Source organism: Rhinoraja longicauda, chromosome 5 (genome assembly GCF_053455715.1).
Source record: "Rhinoraja longicauda isolate Sanriku21f chromosome 5, sRhiLon1.1, whole genome shotgun sequence".
In the NCBI taxonomy this organism is placed as follows: Eukaryota; Metazoa; Chordata; class Chondrichthyes; order Rajiformes; family Arhynchobatidae; genus Rhinoraja; species Rhinoraja longicauda.
Window position 1 is genome coordinate 76,810,682 of NC_135957.1, and position 18,773 is coordinate 76,829,454.

The following is an 18,773-nucleotide window of genomic DNA, read 5'->3' on the forward strand; positions in this document are numbered from 1 at the left end:
GGGAGAGAGGGTAAGGAGGAGGGAGAGAGGGAAAGGGGAAGAGAGAGAGAGGGATGGTAAGGGGGGGAATGGAGGGTACGGGGAAGGGAGGGAGGGGAGAGGGGGAAAGGGGAGAGAGGGAAAGGGGGAGAGAGGGAAAGGGAAGGGCGAGAGGGAAAGGGGAGAGAGGAGGGAGGGAAAGAGGGAGGGGAGGGAGAGAGAGGGAAAGGGGGAGAGAGGGGGGAGTGAGGGAAAGTGAGAGAGGGAAGGGGGAGGGAAAGGGGGAGGGAGAGAGGGAAAGGGGAGGGAGAGAGAGGGAAAGGGGGAGGGGGGAGGGAGAGAGGGAAAGGGGAGGGAGGGAAAGGGGAGAGAGAGGGAGGGAAAGGGGAGAGGGGGAAGGGGGAGGGAGGGAAAGACAGGGTGAGAGGAAGAGGGAAAGGCGGAGACAGAGGGAAAGGGAGATTGAGAGGGAGGGAGAGCGAGAGCGCTGTCCAATCACCCAGCTGTGCTGATGAAGAGATGGAGCCGGTTATCCTGACAGGGTTCATAATAAGTGATAAGAGCAGAATTAGGCCATTCGGCCCATCAAGTCTACACCACCATTCAATCATGGTTGATCTATCTCCCTCCAAACCCCATTCTCCTGCCTTCTCCCCATAACCTGTACTAATCAAAGACATTTTTCAGGTTCCAAACACAGTGTTGGTTGGAGTCTGCAAATGAATGCTCCAGCATTGAGTCTCTAGTGTGATGGTTTCCTTGTCCAATTTTGAAAGACATCTCCACTCCTGGATGCTGTCATGACTCGATGGTCTGAGCTATTGGGAGAGGTTGGGTAGGATAGGACTGAGTGCAGGAGGATGTAGGGTGATCGTATAGCGGTGTAAACAATCATGAGGGGAATAGATCAGGTGAGGGGAATGCACAGAGTCTCTTGCCCAGTTCTCTTCGCGTGGTTTATTGCCATGTGTACTGAGGTACAGTGAAAAGCGTTAGGAGTAAGGGAATCAAGAACCAGAGGACATCAGTTTAAGCTGAGGGTGGAATGATTTAATAGGAACCTGAGGGTTAACTTTTCACACAGAAGGTGGTGGTTATAAGCTGGGACTCAATTCCTATTCTTGGATTATTAAATATAGAAGTTGGGCGGTCATGTTGCAGTTATATAAGATGTTGGTGAGGCTGCATTTGGAGTATTGCGTTCAGTTCTGGGCACCATGTTATAAGAAAGATGTTGTTAAGTTGGAAGGGGTGCAGATTTACAAGGATTTTGCCAGGACTAAAGGGTCTGAGCTTTCGGGAGAAGATGAGCAGGCTGGACTCTATTCCCTGGAGAGCAGGTGGATGTGCGATGATCTTTTTAAAGTGCACAAAATCATGAGAGAAGTAGATCGGGTCGATGCAAGGAGTGTCTTGCCCAGAGTAATGGGGAATCAAGAATGAGGGGACATAATGGGTTTAAGGTGAGGGGGGAAAGATTTAATAGGAACCTGAGGGGTGACTTTTTCATATAAAGGGTGGTGGGTATATTGAACCAGCTACCGGAGGAGGTAGTTGAGTCAGGTAACCCAAGGTCAGGATCGAACCCGGGTCTCTGTTGTGAGGCGGCAAGTCTGCAAGTGTCCCCTCCGTGCGTGGTCCATTCCACTATTCTCTTTAAGCCGCCATTATGTATGAACACTAAGGGTAATTTAGAGAAGTCAATTAACCTTCAAACCCGCACGCCTTTGGTATGTGGGAGGAAACCAAAGCACCTGGAGGAAGCCTATATGATCACAGGCAGAATGTACAAACACCATGCAGACAGCATCCATGGTCACGATCGAACCCGGATCTCTGACGCCATTAAATACAAAATATATATAATTAAAAGCATGACTGTTCAATATCTTAACTTTTCACTGAAGTAACCTTTCAGTTTTTTGCAATTAATGGCCCTCCAAGTTTTTGATCTCTGTTTACAAGAAAGCTGGGAGAAAAATGGTGAGGACATTAAAGAGCAATGTTTTTTTCCCCCAATTAATTTGAAGATTTCTTTAGCAGTGTTTTTGTTTGCTTGTAAGTCTAAACCTATTTGACTAGAAATTAGTTGGAAACACGACATCAAGTGTTGGTCGCCTTAGAAACAAAGAACTGCAGATGCTGGTTTATACCAAAGATAGACACAAGGTGCTGGAGTAACTCAGCGTGTCAGGCAGCATCTCTGACTGAAAAAGTGTCCTGACACAAAACATCACCCATCCTTTTTCTCCAGAGTTGCATTCTGACCCACTGAGTTACTCCAGCACTCTGTGTCTATCTGTTGGTAATCTTAGTTGGATTAAATCACTTAACAAGTGGAGAACGAAGGTATCACAAAATGCTGGAGTAACTCAGCAGGTCAGGCAGCATCTCTGGAGAGAAGGAATGGGTAACGTTTCGGGTCGAGACCCTTCTTCAGACTGATGTCAGGGGGGGCGGGACAAAGAAAGGATATAGGTGGAGACAGGAAGACAGTGGGAGAACTGGGAAGGGGGACAGAGGAACTATCTAAAGTTAGAGAAGTCAATGTTCATAAAGCTGGGCTCTAAGCTGCCCAAGCGAAATATGAGGTGGTGTTCCTCCAATTTACGGTGGGCCTCACTATGACACTGGAGGAAGCCCATGACAGAAAGGTCAGACTGGGAGTGGGAAGGGGAGCCACCGGGAGATCAGGTTGGTTAAGGCGGACTGAGCGAAGGTGTTGAGCAAGACGATTGCCGAGCCTGCGTTTGGTCTCGCCGATGTAGAGAAGTTGGCATCTGGAACAGTGGATACAATAGATGAGGTTGGAGAAGGTGCAGGTGAACCTGTCTCACCTGGAAAGACTGTTTGGGTCCTTGGATGGAGTCGAGGGGGGAAGGGACAGGTGTTGCATCTCCTGCGGTTACAGGGGAAAGTGCCTGGGGAGGGGGTTGTTTGGGTAGGAAGGGACGAGTGGACCAGGGAGTTACAGATGCAACGGTCTCTGCGGAACGCAGAAAGGGGAGGAGATGGGGAGATGTGGCCAGTAGTGGGATCCCGTTGGAGGTGATGGAAATGTTGGAGGATAATTTGCTGGATACGCTGGCTGATGGGGTGGTAGGTGAGGACAAGGGGGATTCTGTCCTTGTTACGAATGGGGGGAGGGGGAGCACGAGCGGAGCTGCGGGATATAGAGGAGGGCCTAGTGGGCGCTTCATCTATAATGGCAGAGGGGAAGCCCCGTTTGAAAGTTCCTCTGTCCCTCTCTTCCCTCCCCCTTCCCAGTTCTCCCACTGTCTTCCTGTCTCCACCTATATCCTTTCTTTGTCCCGCCCCCCCCTGACATCAGTCTGAAGAAGGGTCTCGACCCGAAACGTCACCCATTCCTTGTCTCCAGAGATGCTGCCTGACCTGCTGAGTTACTCCAGCATTTTGTGATACCTTTGATTTGTAACAGCATCTGCAGTTATTTTCCTAACAAGTGGAGAATGTTTAACACATTAAGGAATATGATAACTGGAATGTATCACTAATAAGAAACAATAGCTTTGTTGAATAATAGCTTTCAGATGATCTCCATAAGAGTAATTGAAAGTTTTAATAAGATTGTTAGGGATTTTTCACGAGCTAAAGAATTATGTGGTAGGCACTAATTCAAAGAAGAACCCGTCTTCAGAGTATCTGTTCTAATGTACATTGCAAGCAATAACAGTTTGATAATAAAAGTAAACAACAGTAGTAGAGTAAGGCCAAATGCAAATTGGAGGAACAGCACCTCATATTTCATCTGGGCAGCATACAACCCAGCAGTATGAATATTGATTTCTCTAACTTCAATGAATCCTTGCATCCCATCTGTCTCCGTCCCTCCCCCACCCTAGTTGTGATACTAGTTTCACTGTCATCATGTTGAGCGTCACTTTCTGTATAACGCGTTATCACCTTGCCCACTGCCAACAATGGACCATGGTGGGCTCTACCGTTATTTGATCCTCTATCCGCCATTATGCAATCCCCAGGATCAACTAAGTTCAAAAATCCACTCCTCCTAACAATGTGTGTATCAGATGAACGCCCACCCCAAGCTTTTGATAAGAATGTGATCATGCCGTTTGGGGCAATTCCAACCAATAGTTTCACAGTGTTGTGTTTCTTGTAGTCGGACACTGTCAAAGCCTGCAACTGTAGATGCTGTGGTCGTTCTATAAATATCTCTGTGCAGTCGAGAATGCATCTCAGTGCTGGGCATTTATTTATTATCTGTTTCGGCTGTGTGGACCTTATCAAGTCACGATCTGTAAGCATGTCCATTACATTGCAAGTCACAATGCAAAAGAAAATGGTACAAATATATTGAACTAATTTGTACAATCACAAGATTATAACTGAAAATTAGAATGTCAAATACTGATTAAAATTATCCAATGTAATGGAAATCAGAAGAGACATGATTAGTCAGGAGACTCGTGACTATAAGTTTTGTAATGCACAACTTTACTTACACATGTACATGCAGAACTCATTCAGAAGTCAACAAACGTGCATATAGCCCGTGGCCGTGCACTAGTATAGTAAGAGGTGAAAACCCCACAAATACTTTTCATATTATCTATTAATAGTAATAGAAATCATACATTTCATTTCATTCTCCCCCACCCCCTCCAAAACAAAAACAATAAAAAATGGTTGTTATTAATCGTCACGATCTCGCTCACTCACCGAAGCGGGCCAGCAAGCGACCAAGGAAAAGCCAAATAAACCATTAAAATCATCGTAGTTTTGTACAAATGAACCATAAATATATCTAGTTAATAGTTTTGAAGGCAGTATTTTCTTACCTCGAAGAAGCAAAACTGAAAAGTACGTCTGAAAAGCAGATCTGTATACACACAGTTGCTCAGCTGGTGAGAATGTTTATCCTGAATGACCCCTGACCTGGGCATGCGCAGTTGTAATACTGAACTAGCTTATTACACTGGAGCTCTAATTTTTGTGCATATTTTAATGTATATTTTAATGCCCACTCCCTTGTCAGCATCAAATAAAAATATCTTGGGATTCAACCTATGAACACACACATACTTAACCATTATCTGTCTGATGAAGGGTGTCGGCCCGAAACGTCACCCATTCCTTCTCTCCAGAGATGCTGCCTGGCCTGCTGAGTTACTCAAGCTTTTTGTGTCTATCATTGGTTTAAACTAACATCTGCAGTTCCTTCCTAAACATTATCTGTGTGCTGCAGCTCGACGATTGAGATTGGGGCGACCTTGTTTTTGGAGTGGAGGTTGAAGTGCTGAAGTGTGTTACCCAGAAACTACACCTAACAGTTGCCAAACTAGTGTCTTAGAAAGATTTATCATGACATCCGTGTTCTTGTTGTCCATGTCTTAGGCCTGCGAGATCCTACCTCTCTTGCAGGGAAGAATTTCTATGGGGTGCTATTCCAGGTTTTGGGACAAAATCTATCCCTCGATCAACATCAATAATAATTATTGCAAGAGTTTGCAATGTGCAAATAGCCTGCTGTTGTGATTAGAACTATAAAAATGAACACTTAATTGGATCTAGAACACTTTGGAGTCATGAAATGTGCTATGTTAATGCTAGTCCTTTTCTCCAGAGATGCTGCCTGACCCGCTGAGATACTCCAGCATTGTGTAAACCAGCCTCCGCAGTTGTGTCTCCGTCAAACATGACGCTTCTATTTAATCTTGGTGTTGCAGATGTTATTACACTGAGAAAGTCAGAATCACACGAGAGCAGTCACAAATCTCCCTCTCGCATCCTCATTCTGGTCTGTTTGTACATTTTGGTTCTCTCATTGTATACCAGAGCATTATACTTTTGATCAATTTCTGGGTTTTGTTTTGGCCACCTGGCCCCGTCACATTTTGTGTTCAAAACTGTGTCGGAAGGAACTGCAGATGCTGGTTTAAACCGAAGGGAGACACAAAATGTTGGAGTAACTCTAGTAATACAATACAATATATCTTTATTGTCATTGTACAGGGAGGGGTACAACGAGATTGGGAATGTGCCTCCCATACGATGCAATAAATTAATTAGCTAGTCAGTATTAATTTAAACATCCCAATGAAACAAATTAGAAAGTTTTAAAACAGAATAAAGTGCAAGTAGATCTGTGCCGGTTCACTGTGCGATGTGACCATCCGGCTCAGCAGGATCATCTCTGGAGAGAATGAATGGGTGACTTTTCGGGTCGAGACCCTTCTTCAAACTGGTCTTATGACAATAGACAATAGGTGCAGGAGGAGGCCATTCGGCCCTTCGAGCCAGCAATGCCATTCAATGTGATCATGGCTGATTCTTGTGTTCAAAAATAACGGTTCGTGGTTCATTTTAAGATTGCAGCCTGATTATTTTTTTTCTTCTTTGATAAGCTTTTTGTATGCATGCAATGTGATGTCGATGTTGCTGCAATCCCCCTCTCGACATGACTATTTTTTTGTGCACCGTTGTTGCTCTGCGGGGTTTGGGTTTGCGCGGGATGTCGGAGCGCGCGGGGATGGGGCGCCGGGTTGATCGCATGCGCAGTGGGTGCTGCCGGGAGGGGGGGGGGGGGGGTGACAGCGTCGAGTGATGGAGGAGCGCAGCGGGTCGTCGTCGTCGTCGTGAGGGGAAGGGATCGTCCCCGGTTTCAAAGGGTGAGAGTACGTTCACCGAAAGGCGGTGTGGATTAAGAAAGAGCGGCGGGAGGTGGCCGTCGGCTTCGGATTGTCCGCGGTCTTGTTGCCGGTCATCGACCGCCTCTCCTCTCCTCTCCGCTAGACGGTTGGGCAAAGGTTGAGCGTCGCCTCCCCCTCCCATCCCCGGAGAGCGCGTGCACGCGGGCCGGGCGGCGGCGAGCTTGGAACCAACCCGGGGCGCGGGCGTGGGCACGCGCTGACCTTGCAGCGAGCGCGCTCCAGGAACAACGCCCCCCCCCCTTTGCTCAAGGAGGGAGCGAGCTGCAAAAATAAAAGCATCGCCTCCGACCGAGAGAAGGAAGGAAGGATCCAAGCATTTACCGGCGTCTCCCTCTCTCCTGTTGCCCGGTGTTCATCTCGGGAGTTACAGCACCGGTTAGTTTGGACAGACTGCTTTTATTTATATATATATTATCATTTACTATATATATATTATTATTGATATATCCTCCCGATATATTGTACCATGTACGATTGCCGTGGTTGACGAGACGGCGGTGGATTTGCAATTAGCAATGATCTGTTTGCAACAAACAATGATCTGTTTGCAGTATGCAAAGATCTATTTGCAGAACCCCGTTACCGAATTAAATATTTCGTCTTCTCAAATTGCGATTATAGACATATGCACGTTTCCTGAAGGTGTTATAGACATATGCACGTTTCCTGAAGGTGTTTTTTCCTGAAATGTATCCAGTTTACGAATTATTTGGTTCATTAACGTTAAATTAATAACGAATTGTTGCAGAAATCGTGGATTGAGGCAATGCAGTAAGATGACAATGACAGGGAAGCTCACTTGATAACGTTTTGAAGGAACCAGAGCGGTCTTTGCTAACAAGAATTGCGTTTTAGGATGGGGATTTAAAGATATATTTTATTTGTACAATTTATTCTAACCAGTATAGAAAAAGCTGGATCTACTCGTTCTGCTTTTATTTCACGCTTCCAACATTTGCGTTTTTAATCTGTGAACTGGAGATATTTATTTTAAACCGACTGTGTTGGAATTGAGGTGGTATCACAAGCAGTTGGTTAGTGATTGTAATGTGGCTAATTTTGATGTAGCATTTAAAAATAAGCCTTCGCATTCGATCTTTCGGGACAGAAATGTTTGGGTTTTTTTGGTATTGGTCTCGCATGACTAAGACGAATTTTATTGCTGAGGTACTACAGATTATTTTGTATTTGTTAGTTTTCAGGAGTTACCAGACGGAGCATTCTAGCTATTGATGTGATGTCTTTGAACAACACAGTTTGATAAAAAAAATATACGGATGATTTATTGTTACAAAATGTTTTAAAATGTAGATACAGTTACCTGTGTACATGAGGTAATGTACATCACAAATAAGATTGCATCTCAAAGGAACCAACATTCTGGAAATTAGACTAATTACTGCACGTAAATATATCCATTTTATAGTGAATTTGCATAATTCACAAATGTTGATTCAGTTTAAATTTACTTTAATGGTAACGTCTTAAATTTTTTAAAGCAGTTTTGATTGTTCAAATTGTGTTTACAGCAGCTAATCGTTTCTGCAATTAGAATAGACATCAATTAAATTTAAAATTAGTCATAAAAATAAATGTCAATTGAGTTTTGAATATTGCCATCTGCTTCCATGAGTAACATACAGGCAAAAAATATTAGGAACTATATTCAGTATGCTTGCTAGCATTTTTGCTCTAATTTCTCCCCTTTTATCTCCTCAATCCATAACCTGTATATAGTGACTCATGCTGCAGCATAGTTCCATGAACATTGGCAACCCTCCTGCAACTTATGCTTCACATGTCAGACCAGACAATAACAATAAATTCTATTTGGAGAACAACATTACATTGAAAACATCCTATATGACCTTTAAGTAGCATAATCAGAAAAAAAGGACCCAGTTTACCAAAGGATGGCCCACTTGGACAAAGGACAGTGAATGTTTGCAAAAATTTCTAAACACCTGTTTTCACTTTTTTATTATGGGGTATTGTGTGTAGATTGATGATAAAAAAAAAAAGAATTAATCCATTTTAAAATAAGGCTGTAACGTGGCAAAATGTGGAAAAAGTGAAGGGGTCTGAATACTTTCTGAATGCACTGTATCTTTCCCTCTCAATCCCATTCTCCTGCTGTGTCCCATTGGACCTTCTTGAACCATTGGATCTTCTCATTTTTGAATTATATTTTAATAAAATGTTTATGATTTTGGGGAGAGTGTGGAGTTGAGAATATAGCATTAACTTAAGGTTGAGAATTTGGGGCATTGAAAAAATAATTGTCCCCACCAATATTTGTTTTCATTGAATGCTGTGATTTAAAAAATCCTATTTTTAAGATTTTATTATATATTTTGAACGAAAATTGACCGAATTGAATATAATATTACATACTCCTTGGGATTGGAGCTGATTTTATTGACAATGAAGAAATGTTCTTGTTGATATTTCACCAGGAACAATTTTGAGAATTTCTGAAGGGGCATTTAGGTTCCTCTGAAAGCATCTGAAGCATAAAAGACACAAAATGCTGGAGTTACTCAGCAGCACAGGCTGCATCTCTGAAGAGAAGGAATGGGTGACGTTTTGGGTCGAGACCCTTCTCCAGAGATGCTGCCTGTCTGGCTGAGTTACTCCAGCATTTTGTGTCTATCTTCGGTTTAAACCAGCATCTGCAGTTCCTTCCTACAGCATTTGTATTGTGTCAGATTGGGTGTGTTTGTGTGTCCGAGTGTGTCGCCCCAATGATTGAAGAACAGTTGTTGCTCGCAAATTCCCCCTACAATTTCAATTCCCGATACCTGACAATTTAAAAAATATAACTAAGTCTGTATATTCTGACTTAATGCTGTTTTTATTGTGTGTAGATGTTGCTTATGAGAGAGGAAACTAAACTCAGATGAGAGGCATTGGCACAGTCAATTAAAATTAAACTATCCAAATAATTCAGAAGTCGGAGAAGGGTCTCGACCCGAAAAGTCACCCAATCCTTCTCTCTGGAGATGTTGCCTGTCCCGCCGAGATCCTCCAGCTTCTTGTGTCTATCTTCCAAATAATTCAGAAGCCTGACCTGCTAATGAACACAATGATGTCACTAATTATATTGTGCAGATGATGCTGAATTGGGAAAACAGAGGGTTTCTTTCTGAGGAACTCTATTCAATGAGCACGTAAATTCCCAGGTATAATCCGCCATAAATTGGTGCTAGGAGAATCAACCTTAATCCCATTGCTTACAGGGAGGAAGCTTAATCGGCATTACTTGTTTGTGGCTGATAGCCCGTGACCTTGCTTGAAGCGCGTGCATGGATGTCGTGTTCTGGCCGCCTCAGGACACTTGAGATTCTGGGCAATCAGAAGAGTGAATGCTGAAGACATTCAACTCCTTAAGTGCATTTCCTAATGGTGATTGGAACATTGTAGAAAAATAGAATAAGAGGAAAAATGTTTTGGATAGCACAAAGAAATAAAATGGGGAATAAGTAAAAAAATTAAACCACCACCAGCTCTTCCCTTTTATCCCCCACCCACCACAATACACCCACACCCAAGCACACTCTTTCACAGTCTACCCTCATTATTACAGACATCTTTAGAACGGATTTTGGTTATAGTGCACAAAATCTGTTGTAACTGAGGCATCTGTTCATATTGGGAACAAAGGACCAAGTTACTTTTTAAAATGTATTTACAACATTTAAAGTCTTATGTATTTTGTGTCCTTTCCTGTTTAATGTTTGTCTTGTTAGCATATGTTTATTAGCTGTTTTTTCAATACTGTACATATTTAACCCTCTTACTCAGTTATAGCGGACAATCGGCAATAAAGGATACCATTCCCCTCCCCCTCCTATGGTCAATTATAATCAGGGTTATCTGTACTTGAAATGCAAGAGACAGCAGCTGACTTTCATGTATTTATCAGAAATGCAATAAACCATCTTAAAATAGATTACTCGCTATTTTGCACACAAAATATTTATAAATATTCAGCTTTTGTGGACTGTTGGAGTTTGATGGTAAAAGCTGCTAACTTTTATTTTACGATGCCTTAGAATCATACAGCATGGAAACAGACGCTTCGACCCAACTTGCCACAGCCACCAACCAACATGTCCCATCTACATTAGTCCCACCTGCCTGTGTTTGGCCTCTAAATCTATCCTATCTATGTACTGAGTAAATGTTTCTTAAACGTTGCAATAGTACCTGCTTCAACTACCTCATCTGGCAGCTCATTCCATACACCCACCACCCTTTGTGTAAAAGTAGTTACCCCTCAGGTTCCTATTAAATCTTTTCCCCCGCCACCATACACCTATGTCCTCTGGTTCTCGATTATCCTACTGTGGGCAAGAGTTTACCCGATCTATTCCTCTCATGATTTTGTACACCTCTGCAAGATCACCCCTCTTCCTCCTGCACTCCAAGGAATAGCATCCTAGCCTGCTCAACCTCTCCCTACAGCCCAGAGCCTCGAGTCCTAGCAACATCCTCATAAATCTTCTCTGCGCCAGCACTTTGCACCTCCAATTTCTGGATTCGCACCCCATTTCGACAATAGTCTATGCCTTTATTCCTACTACGAAGATGCATGACTCCACACTTTGCTACACTATATTCCATCTGCCACTTCTCTGCCCCTCTCCCAACCTGTCCAAGACCTTCTGCAGAGTCCTAGCTTTCTCTACACTACCTGTCCCTCCACTATTTTTGTATTATCCGCAAATTTTGCCACAAAGCCTTTAATCCCCTCGTCCAAATCATTAATATACAACGTGAGGATTCTTGGCCCCAGCACCGGCCCTTGCAGAACTCCACAAGTCACTAGCAGCCACCAGAAAAAGCCCCCTTTATTGCCACTCTTTGTCTTCTGCCATCCAGCCAACCTGCTATTCATGCTAGTATCTACCCTTTGATATCGTGGGCTCTCATTTTCCTAAGCAGCCTAACATGTGGCACCTTATGAAAGGCTTTCTGAACGATTATATAATTGCTTCACACTTCACTTTTTTGTTGTCAAATTTTATACAATTTAGTATTTGAAGCTACAGCACAGCAATGCTTTTCACTAGTTAGTAGTCTAGACCCAGATACTTTTCTTTACTACTTCATTAATGTTCATCGAAGACAAGGCATTCGATAAGGTTCCCTATGGTAGGCTGCTCCGGAAGGTTAGATCGCAAGGAGAGATAGCTGAATGGATAGCAAATTGGCTCCATGGAAGGAAGCAGAGGGTAATGGTGGAAGGTTGCTTCTCAGACTGGATGCCTGTGACTAGTGGTGTGCCTCAGGGTTCAGTGCTGGGCCCATTACTGTTTGTCATCTACATCAATGATTTGGATGAGAACAGGGCAAGATTAGCAAATTTGCTGATGATACAAAAGTTAGTGGTTTTGCAGATAGTGAAGATGGTTGTGAAAGATTGCAGCAGGATATGGATCGATTGGCCAGGTGAGTGGAGGAAGGGTTGATGGAATTTAATACAGCGAAGTGTGAGGTGTTGCATTTTGGGACGTTGAGCAAGGGCAGGACCTACACAGTAAATGGTAGGCCTCTGGGTAGTGTTGTAGAGTGGAGGGATCTAGGAGTACAGGTGCATGGTTTGTCGAAACTCGGGTCACAAGTAGATAAGGTGGTCAAAAAGGCTTTTGGCACTTTGGCCTTCATCAGTCAGAGAATTGAGTATAGAAGTTGGGAGGTCACGTTGCAGTTGTATAAGACGTTGGTGAGACCGCATTTAGAATATTGTGTTCAGTTCTGGGCACCATGTTATAGGAAAGAGATTGTCAAGCTTGACAGGGTTCAGAAAAGATTTACGAGGATGTTGCCAGGACTAGAGGGTGTGAGCTTATAGGGCGAGGTTGAGTAGGCTGGGTCTCTATTCCATGGAGTGCAGGGGGATGAGGGGAGATCTTATAGAGGTGTACAAAATCATGAGAGGAATAGATCGGGTAGATGCACAGTCTTTTGTCCAGAGTAGGGGAATCGAGGACCAGAGGACATAGGTTCAAGATGAAGGGGAAAAGATTTAATAGGAATCCGAGGGGTAACTATTTCAGACAAAGGTCAAGTCAAGTTTATTTGTTACATACACACACACGATGTGCAGTGAAATTAAAATGGCAATGCCTGCGGATTGTGCACAAAAAAGAATTACAGTTACAGCATATAAATAAAGTTAATATAGAGAAGACAAAATTTAGTCCCTGGAGTTATAAAGGTTAACAGTCCTGATGGCCTGTGGGAAGAAACTCCGTCTCATCCTCTGCGTTTTCACAGCGTGACAGCGGAGGCATTTGCCTGACCGTAGCATCTGGAACAGTACGTTGCTGGGGTGGCAGGGGTCCCTCATGATCTTGCTTGCTCTGGATCTGCACCTCCTGATGTATAGGTCCTGCAGGGGGACGAGTGTAGTTCCCATGGTGCGTTCTGCCGAACGCACTACTCTCTGCAGGGCCATCCTGTCCTGGGCAGAGCTGTTCCCAAACCAGACTGTAATGTTGCCGGACAGGATGCTCTCTACAACCCCAGAGTAGAAGCAATGAAGGATCCCCAGAGACACTCTGGATTTCCTCAACTGTCTAAGGTGGTAAAGGCGCTGCTTTGCCTTACCCACCAGTGCGGCAATGTGCGTTGCCCATGTCAGATCCTCTGTAATGTGGACTCCCAAGTATTTAAAACTGCTCACCCTATCCACAGTAGACCCATTTATCTCCAGTGGCGTGTACGTCCTTGGATGTTTAGCCCTTCTAAAGTCCACATTTAGCCCTTCTAAAGAAGGGCAAAATTAGACGATGCAGTGAGATTGTACTTGGAGTACGGTATTCATGGGTGGTGGGTTTATGGAACAAGCTGCTGGAGAAGGTAGTTGAGGCTGGAACTATCCCATCGTTTAAGAAACAATTAAGACAGGTACATGGATAGGACAGGTTTAGAGGGATATGGACCAAGCGCTGGCAAGTGGGACTAGGGTAGCTGGAACATTGTTGGCCGGTGTGGGCGAGTTGGGCCAAAGGGCCTATTTCCACACTGTATCACTCTCTGACTCGAAGGCAGAGTTGTGGTGGAAAGAAGATATTCCTTCTGATATTTTAAGCAAAATTAAACAATGCAGTGAGATTGTACTTGGAGTACGGTATTCAGTTTTGCTCACCATATTTAAAGAAGGATAAACTTGCATTGGCGGCAGTGCAGAGAAGTGAGGCAGCGGGAGGTATAAATGGAGTCAATAGAAGGGAGGTTGGTTTGTGTGAAGGTCTGGGCCGCATCCACAATTCGTTGCGTTTTCTTGTGGTCTTAGATGGAGCTGTTCCCAAACCAAGCTGTGATGCATCATGATAAATTGCTTTCTATGGTGCATCTGTAGAAGTTGGTGAGAGTTGTAGGGGACATGCCGAACCTCCTAAGCTTTCTAAGGAAGTAGAGACGCTGGTGTGCTTTCTTGGTCATTGCTTCAATATGTGTGGTCCAGGAGAAGTTGTTGGTGATATTGACTCCTAGGAATTTGAAGTGTTTGCAACCACCTCTACTTTGACGCAATCAATGCAAACTGGGTTTGTGTACCGTTTCGCTTCCTGAAGTTGATCACTATCTCCTTTGTCTTGCAGACATTGAGAGAAAGGTTGTTGTCTCTACACCAGGACATGAGATTCTCGATCTCCTTCCTGTACTATGTCTCATCATTATTTGATATCCGGCCCACAATGGCATCTTTCCTATAGCAAGGTGAACAAAACTGAACAAAATACTTCAAGCGCAGCCTCACCAATGTCTTGTAAAACTGTGATATAATGTCCCAACTTCATACTCAGTTCCCTGACTGATGAAGGCCAACATGCCAAAAGGCTTCTTCATCACCCTATCCAGCTGTGACTCATTTTTCCATGGAACTGGACTGGTTCCTCTGCTGTACAACACAACCCAGGGCCTTGCCATTCCCTGGGGGGGTTCTGACCTGATTTGACTTCTCAAAATGCGAACACCTCACGCTTATGCGAGTTAAACTCTATTTGCTATTCCTCAGCCCACTTGGTCAGCTGATCAAGATCCCACTGTAATTCTTGATAAGCATCTGTACTGTTTATAATACCACCTCAGCAACAGACCTGAGGGAATACGCCACAGTTGTTACCGACCTCATATGAAAAGGTTCCTACAAAAACCATGTGAGTGTTCCCAAACCAGAAGCCTCGGATGAATCAGGATGTCTGCATCCTTCTGAGGACCAGATCTCGGGCATTCAAGTCTGGCGATGCAGAGATATGGAAGAAGTCCAGATATGATCTCAATGAGGCTATCAAAAAGGCTAAACGGGAATGTTGCTCTAAACTGGAGGATGAGGCAGAGGTTCAGCAGATGTGACAGGTCTTGCACACCATCACTTCCCACAAGGCAAAATTGGGGCAGTTCACGTGACAGTGAAGCGCCACTTCCAGACGAGCTCAATGCATTCTATGCACACTTTGATAGGGAGCACACTGATGTGCCTTCCCAGGCTCCCATAGTCCCCCAAGATATTACAATCTTGGTCACAGAGGCCGACCTCAAAAGATCCTTCAGGAGGTTGAACCCTCGGAAACCGTTTGGACCTGATGGCATAGCTGGTTGTGTTCTTAAAACCCGTGCAGGCCAACTGGCTGGAGTTTTTGCAGACCTCTTCAACCTCTCATTACTCAGGTCGGAGGTTCCACCCGCTTTACAAGGGCATCAATAATACGGGTGACCAAGAAGAAAACCCGTCGCGTGGTCGACCGAATGCTCCGGTTGCCTCCCCCATTCACAAAGACATGTTGGTTTGTGGGTTAATTGGCCTCTGAAAGTGCACCGAATGTGTAGGGAGTGGATGAGAAAGTGTGATAATATAGAACTAGTGTGAATGAGTGATCAAATGTCAGAAAAAATGTCAGAATGGACTCGGTGGGTCGAAGAGCCTATTTCCGTGCTACAGGTCCACCACTGATTTTCCCCTCTCCGGCCAGGGTTCTGGAACTCTCAGCCGACCGGAGCTGGCAGACCCGTTCCCATAGCTGACTTCCGAGGCTGAATTTGCGGCCCTCGATGGCTTAGGTGGACTGTTCCGGTACTGTTGGACTCCTCTTGGAGGCGTAACCTCTGTTGCTTCGGCAAAATGGTTAATCCAAAAAGGCTCTGTAACCAAGGGTGCGGGGAAATCGGTGGTGGACCTGTATATCATTGAATTAAACTAAATCAAATGAATGAATGTATTTTCCATCACATGAAATGCCAAATCTTCAAAGATGCTGCTGCTAATCAGCTGCAACTGCACTGCCTTATGTGTAAATGTAAATAAACTAAAAATGTATTTTTACATTTAGTTTGCATTATATTTGAAATTAATTTCACATTTTGTGAAAATATAAGAACCGGTAATTTTTGCTAATTGGTGCCAGAGAATTCCAGATATACACATATTGGATAAACAAGATTATTGAAAGAATTTTTTTTGTCACGTTTTTGTTTCTTTGGCCAATTGTCTTCATTCTGTGTCTTCTAGTTCTTGATCCCTCTGTCATATGGTCATAGAACAATACAGCACGAAACAGGCCCTTCGGCCACTTTGTCCATGCTGACCAAGTTGGAATATTGGGCTAGTCCCATTTGCCTGCATTTGGCACATAACCCTCTAAACCAGTTTTAGAATCATCTACACTGGGAAAAAGATTGGAAATGTTCACTTTATCCATGCCCCTCAAGATCTTGTACACCTCAATAATGTTACACTTCAGCCTCTTACCCTCCAAATAAATAATGTCCATGTCTATCCAACCTCTCCCTATAACTCAAGCCCGCAAACCCATGCAACATCCTCTAAAAAGGCTTCTGCTTCTTTCCAACTTAACGACATCCTTTCCGTAGCTAGGTGACCAGAATTGCACACGGTATTTCATGTATTGTCTCACAAGCGACTTGTTCTGCTGCAGCATGATGTCCCAACCTTTGTAGTCAATACCCTTCCCAAGAAAGGCAAACGTGCCAGATGCCTTCTTTACCACATTGTCCACTTGACTCGCCACGTTCAAGGAACTGTGTACACCTGTACTTCCAGATCTCTCTGATCGACAACATTCTCCAACACTCTACCATTTACATGCCCTGGTTTGGCATACTTCAAATTGGTCAGAGATAAATTCAATTTGACATTTCTTGGCACACCTTCCCAACTGAACTAGATCATACTGTAAACTTGGATATCCTGCCTCACATTCTACTGTACTACCAATTTTGGTATAATCTGCAAATTTACTAACAGTGTTAACTACATTGTTATCCACATCATTAATGTCTATAATAAACAGCAGGGGACTCAGTACCGACTGTTGCGGCACACCACTAGTTACAGGCCCCTCATTATTTTAAAAAATCCTCCATAATTATCCATTGATTCCTTCCTCCAAGCCAATTTTAAAACCAATTGGTTAGCTCATCTTGGATTCCATGTGATCTAACCTTCCAGACTAGCCTACCACGTAGGTCCTTGTCAAAGGCTTTGATAAAGTCCATATAGACAACGCCCACTGCACTGTCCTCACCAATCCTCGGTGATCTCTTTAAAAAAAACTTATAAGATTTGAAGACATGATTTCCCAACTACAAAGCAATGCTGACTACCCCTATTTGGTCTGTGCCTATCTTAAGTGCTGGTAGATTCTGTCTCTAAGAATTCCCTGAACAACTTTCCCACAACTAATTTAGGAAACTATCCCAAGCTATCACTTGGAAACCTGTTTTTTTTTTTAATTAAGTTTTTACTGAGCTTAAGAAGATCCAAGGATGATCGACTTAAAACTTGGCTAAAGTAAGGATGAAAGTAACTCATTCAAGAAGGAAGGATTCAAAAAGTTATAGTGAGGATCCTGGAAACTACAAAAAGTCCTGTGTTTTATTTGTGGCAAAGTAGAGATTTGAAGTCTAAGGGATTTAAATAGATTAATTTATGAATCAAAATTGCATTTTTATTTTTCATAGGTTGTGTGGAGACAATAATTCCTGTATGAAATCATGGATGCAGTTGTACACCTCATTAATGACTCATTGGAATTCTTTCGATGGAGCCTCACCATTGCAGGTATTTATGAATATCATAGCCATGATAATTTTAGATTAGTATTAGACCAAGTGGACCCATTGGGCCCAAACCTGCATTGGTGCAGCACCCTCTCCTCCCCCCTCCCCTCCCCCCATACCCCCCTCCCCTCCCCTCCACCCCTTCCTAGGAGATAGATTTAAACTTAGAAATGTGAATAACTAAAAAATATAACACCAATTTCAATAAAACGACCATTTTTACCATTAAAGCAATGACGGTGAGGCCTTTAGTTTTATTGAAATTGGTGTTATATTTTTTAGTTATTCACATTTCTAAGTTTAAATCTAAAATTGCCTAAAATTTTAGGGCCTAAAATTGTCGCGCTATTTTGTACCGTTTTGGCTAAAGTTCGATCACAAACAAACAAGAGTTTTAGTATATAGATAATGCTTCTGTATTCTGCTTTTTTTGTCGTGTGGATATGTTTACATGAATTGTTTTTATGTTCAGCTGAGGTAACTAGTTTGAATAAATCTTTCCAGTCTTTTATTAAACGAATTGCCCATACATTCATGCCTGAAGAGTGGCGCTAAATGTGTTGTTCAATCATATCTGCAAGTTTTGCTCTGCCACTGTTCAGAGGCAAAATATAACATGTTAACATGAATCTACCCTTGGGATGTGTTTCTGGGCAGTAACATGTACTTGTTAAAGTAAGTGATTTGGGTATTGACTAATGAATTAATATCTGCATGTCATATATTGCATGAGTGAATAATGATGATGATAATATTTTTAATATAACAAAAAAAAAACCTGGAATAACACAGCAAGTCAGGCGGCATCTGTGGAGAGAATGGACAGACAATGTTTCTGGTCAGGACCTACTTAACCTGAAACATGATCTGTCCGTTCCCTCACAGATGTCGCCTGACTCGCTGAAGTCCTCATGAACGTTATGTTTTTGCTCAAGATTCCTGCATCTGCATTCCAGAGAGAAGGAATAATAATGTCATTTAATCCTCTTACTGAGTTCATGGTGGAGGATTGTG

General features: G+C 43.3%; 1 protein-coding gene across 2 annotated transcripts in view; it reads left to right on the plus strand.

Moving 5' to 3' along the window:
- Positions 1 to 6,559: 6,559 nt before the first annotated feature.
- The window catches only part of elovl4a (ELOVL fatty acid elongase 4a), a 33,207-nt gene continuing 20,993 nt past the window's right edge, over positions 6,560 to 18,773 (plus strand). The window contains exons 1-2 of one of the 2 annotated variants that reach the window (XM_078399833.1): positions 6,560 to 6,629; positions 17,661 to 17,760. In XM_078399833.1, coding sequence (XP_078255959.1) covers positions 17,694 to 17,760 — 67 coding nt within the window. In that variant the 5' untranslated portion in view covers positions 6,560 to 6,629; positions 17,661 to 17,693. The other variant, XM_078399832.1, reaches the window with a different exon arrangement.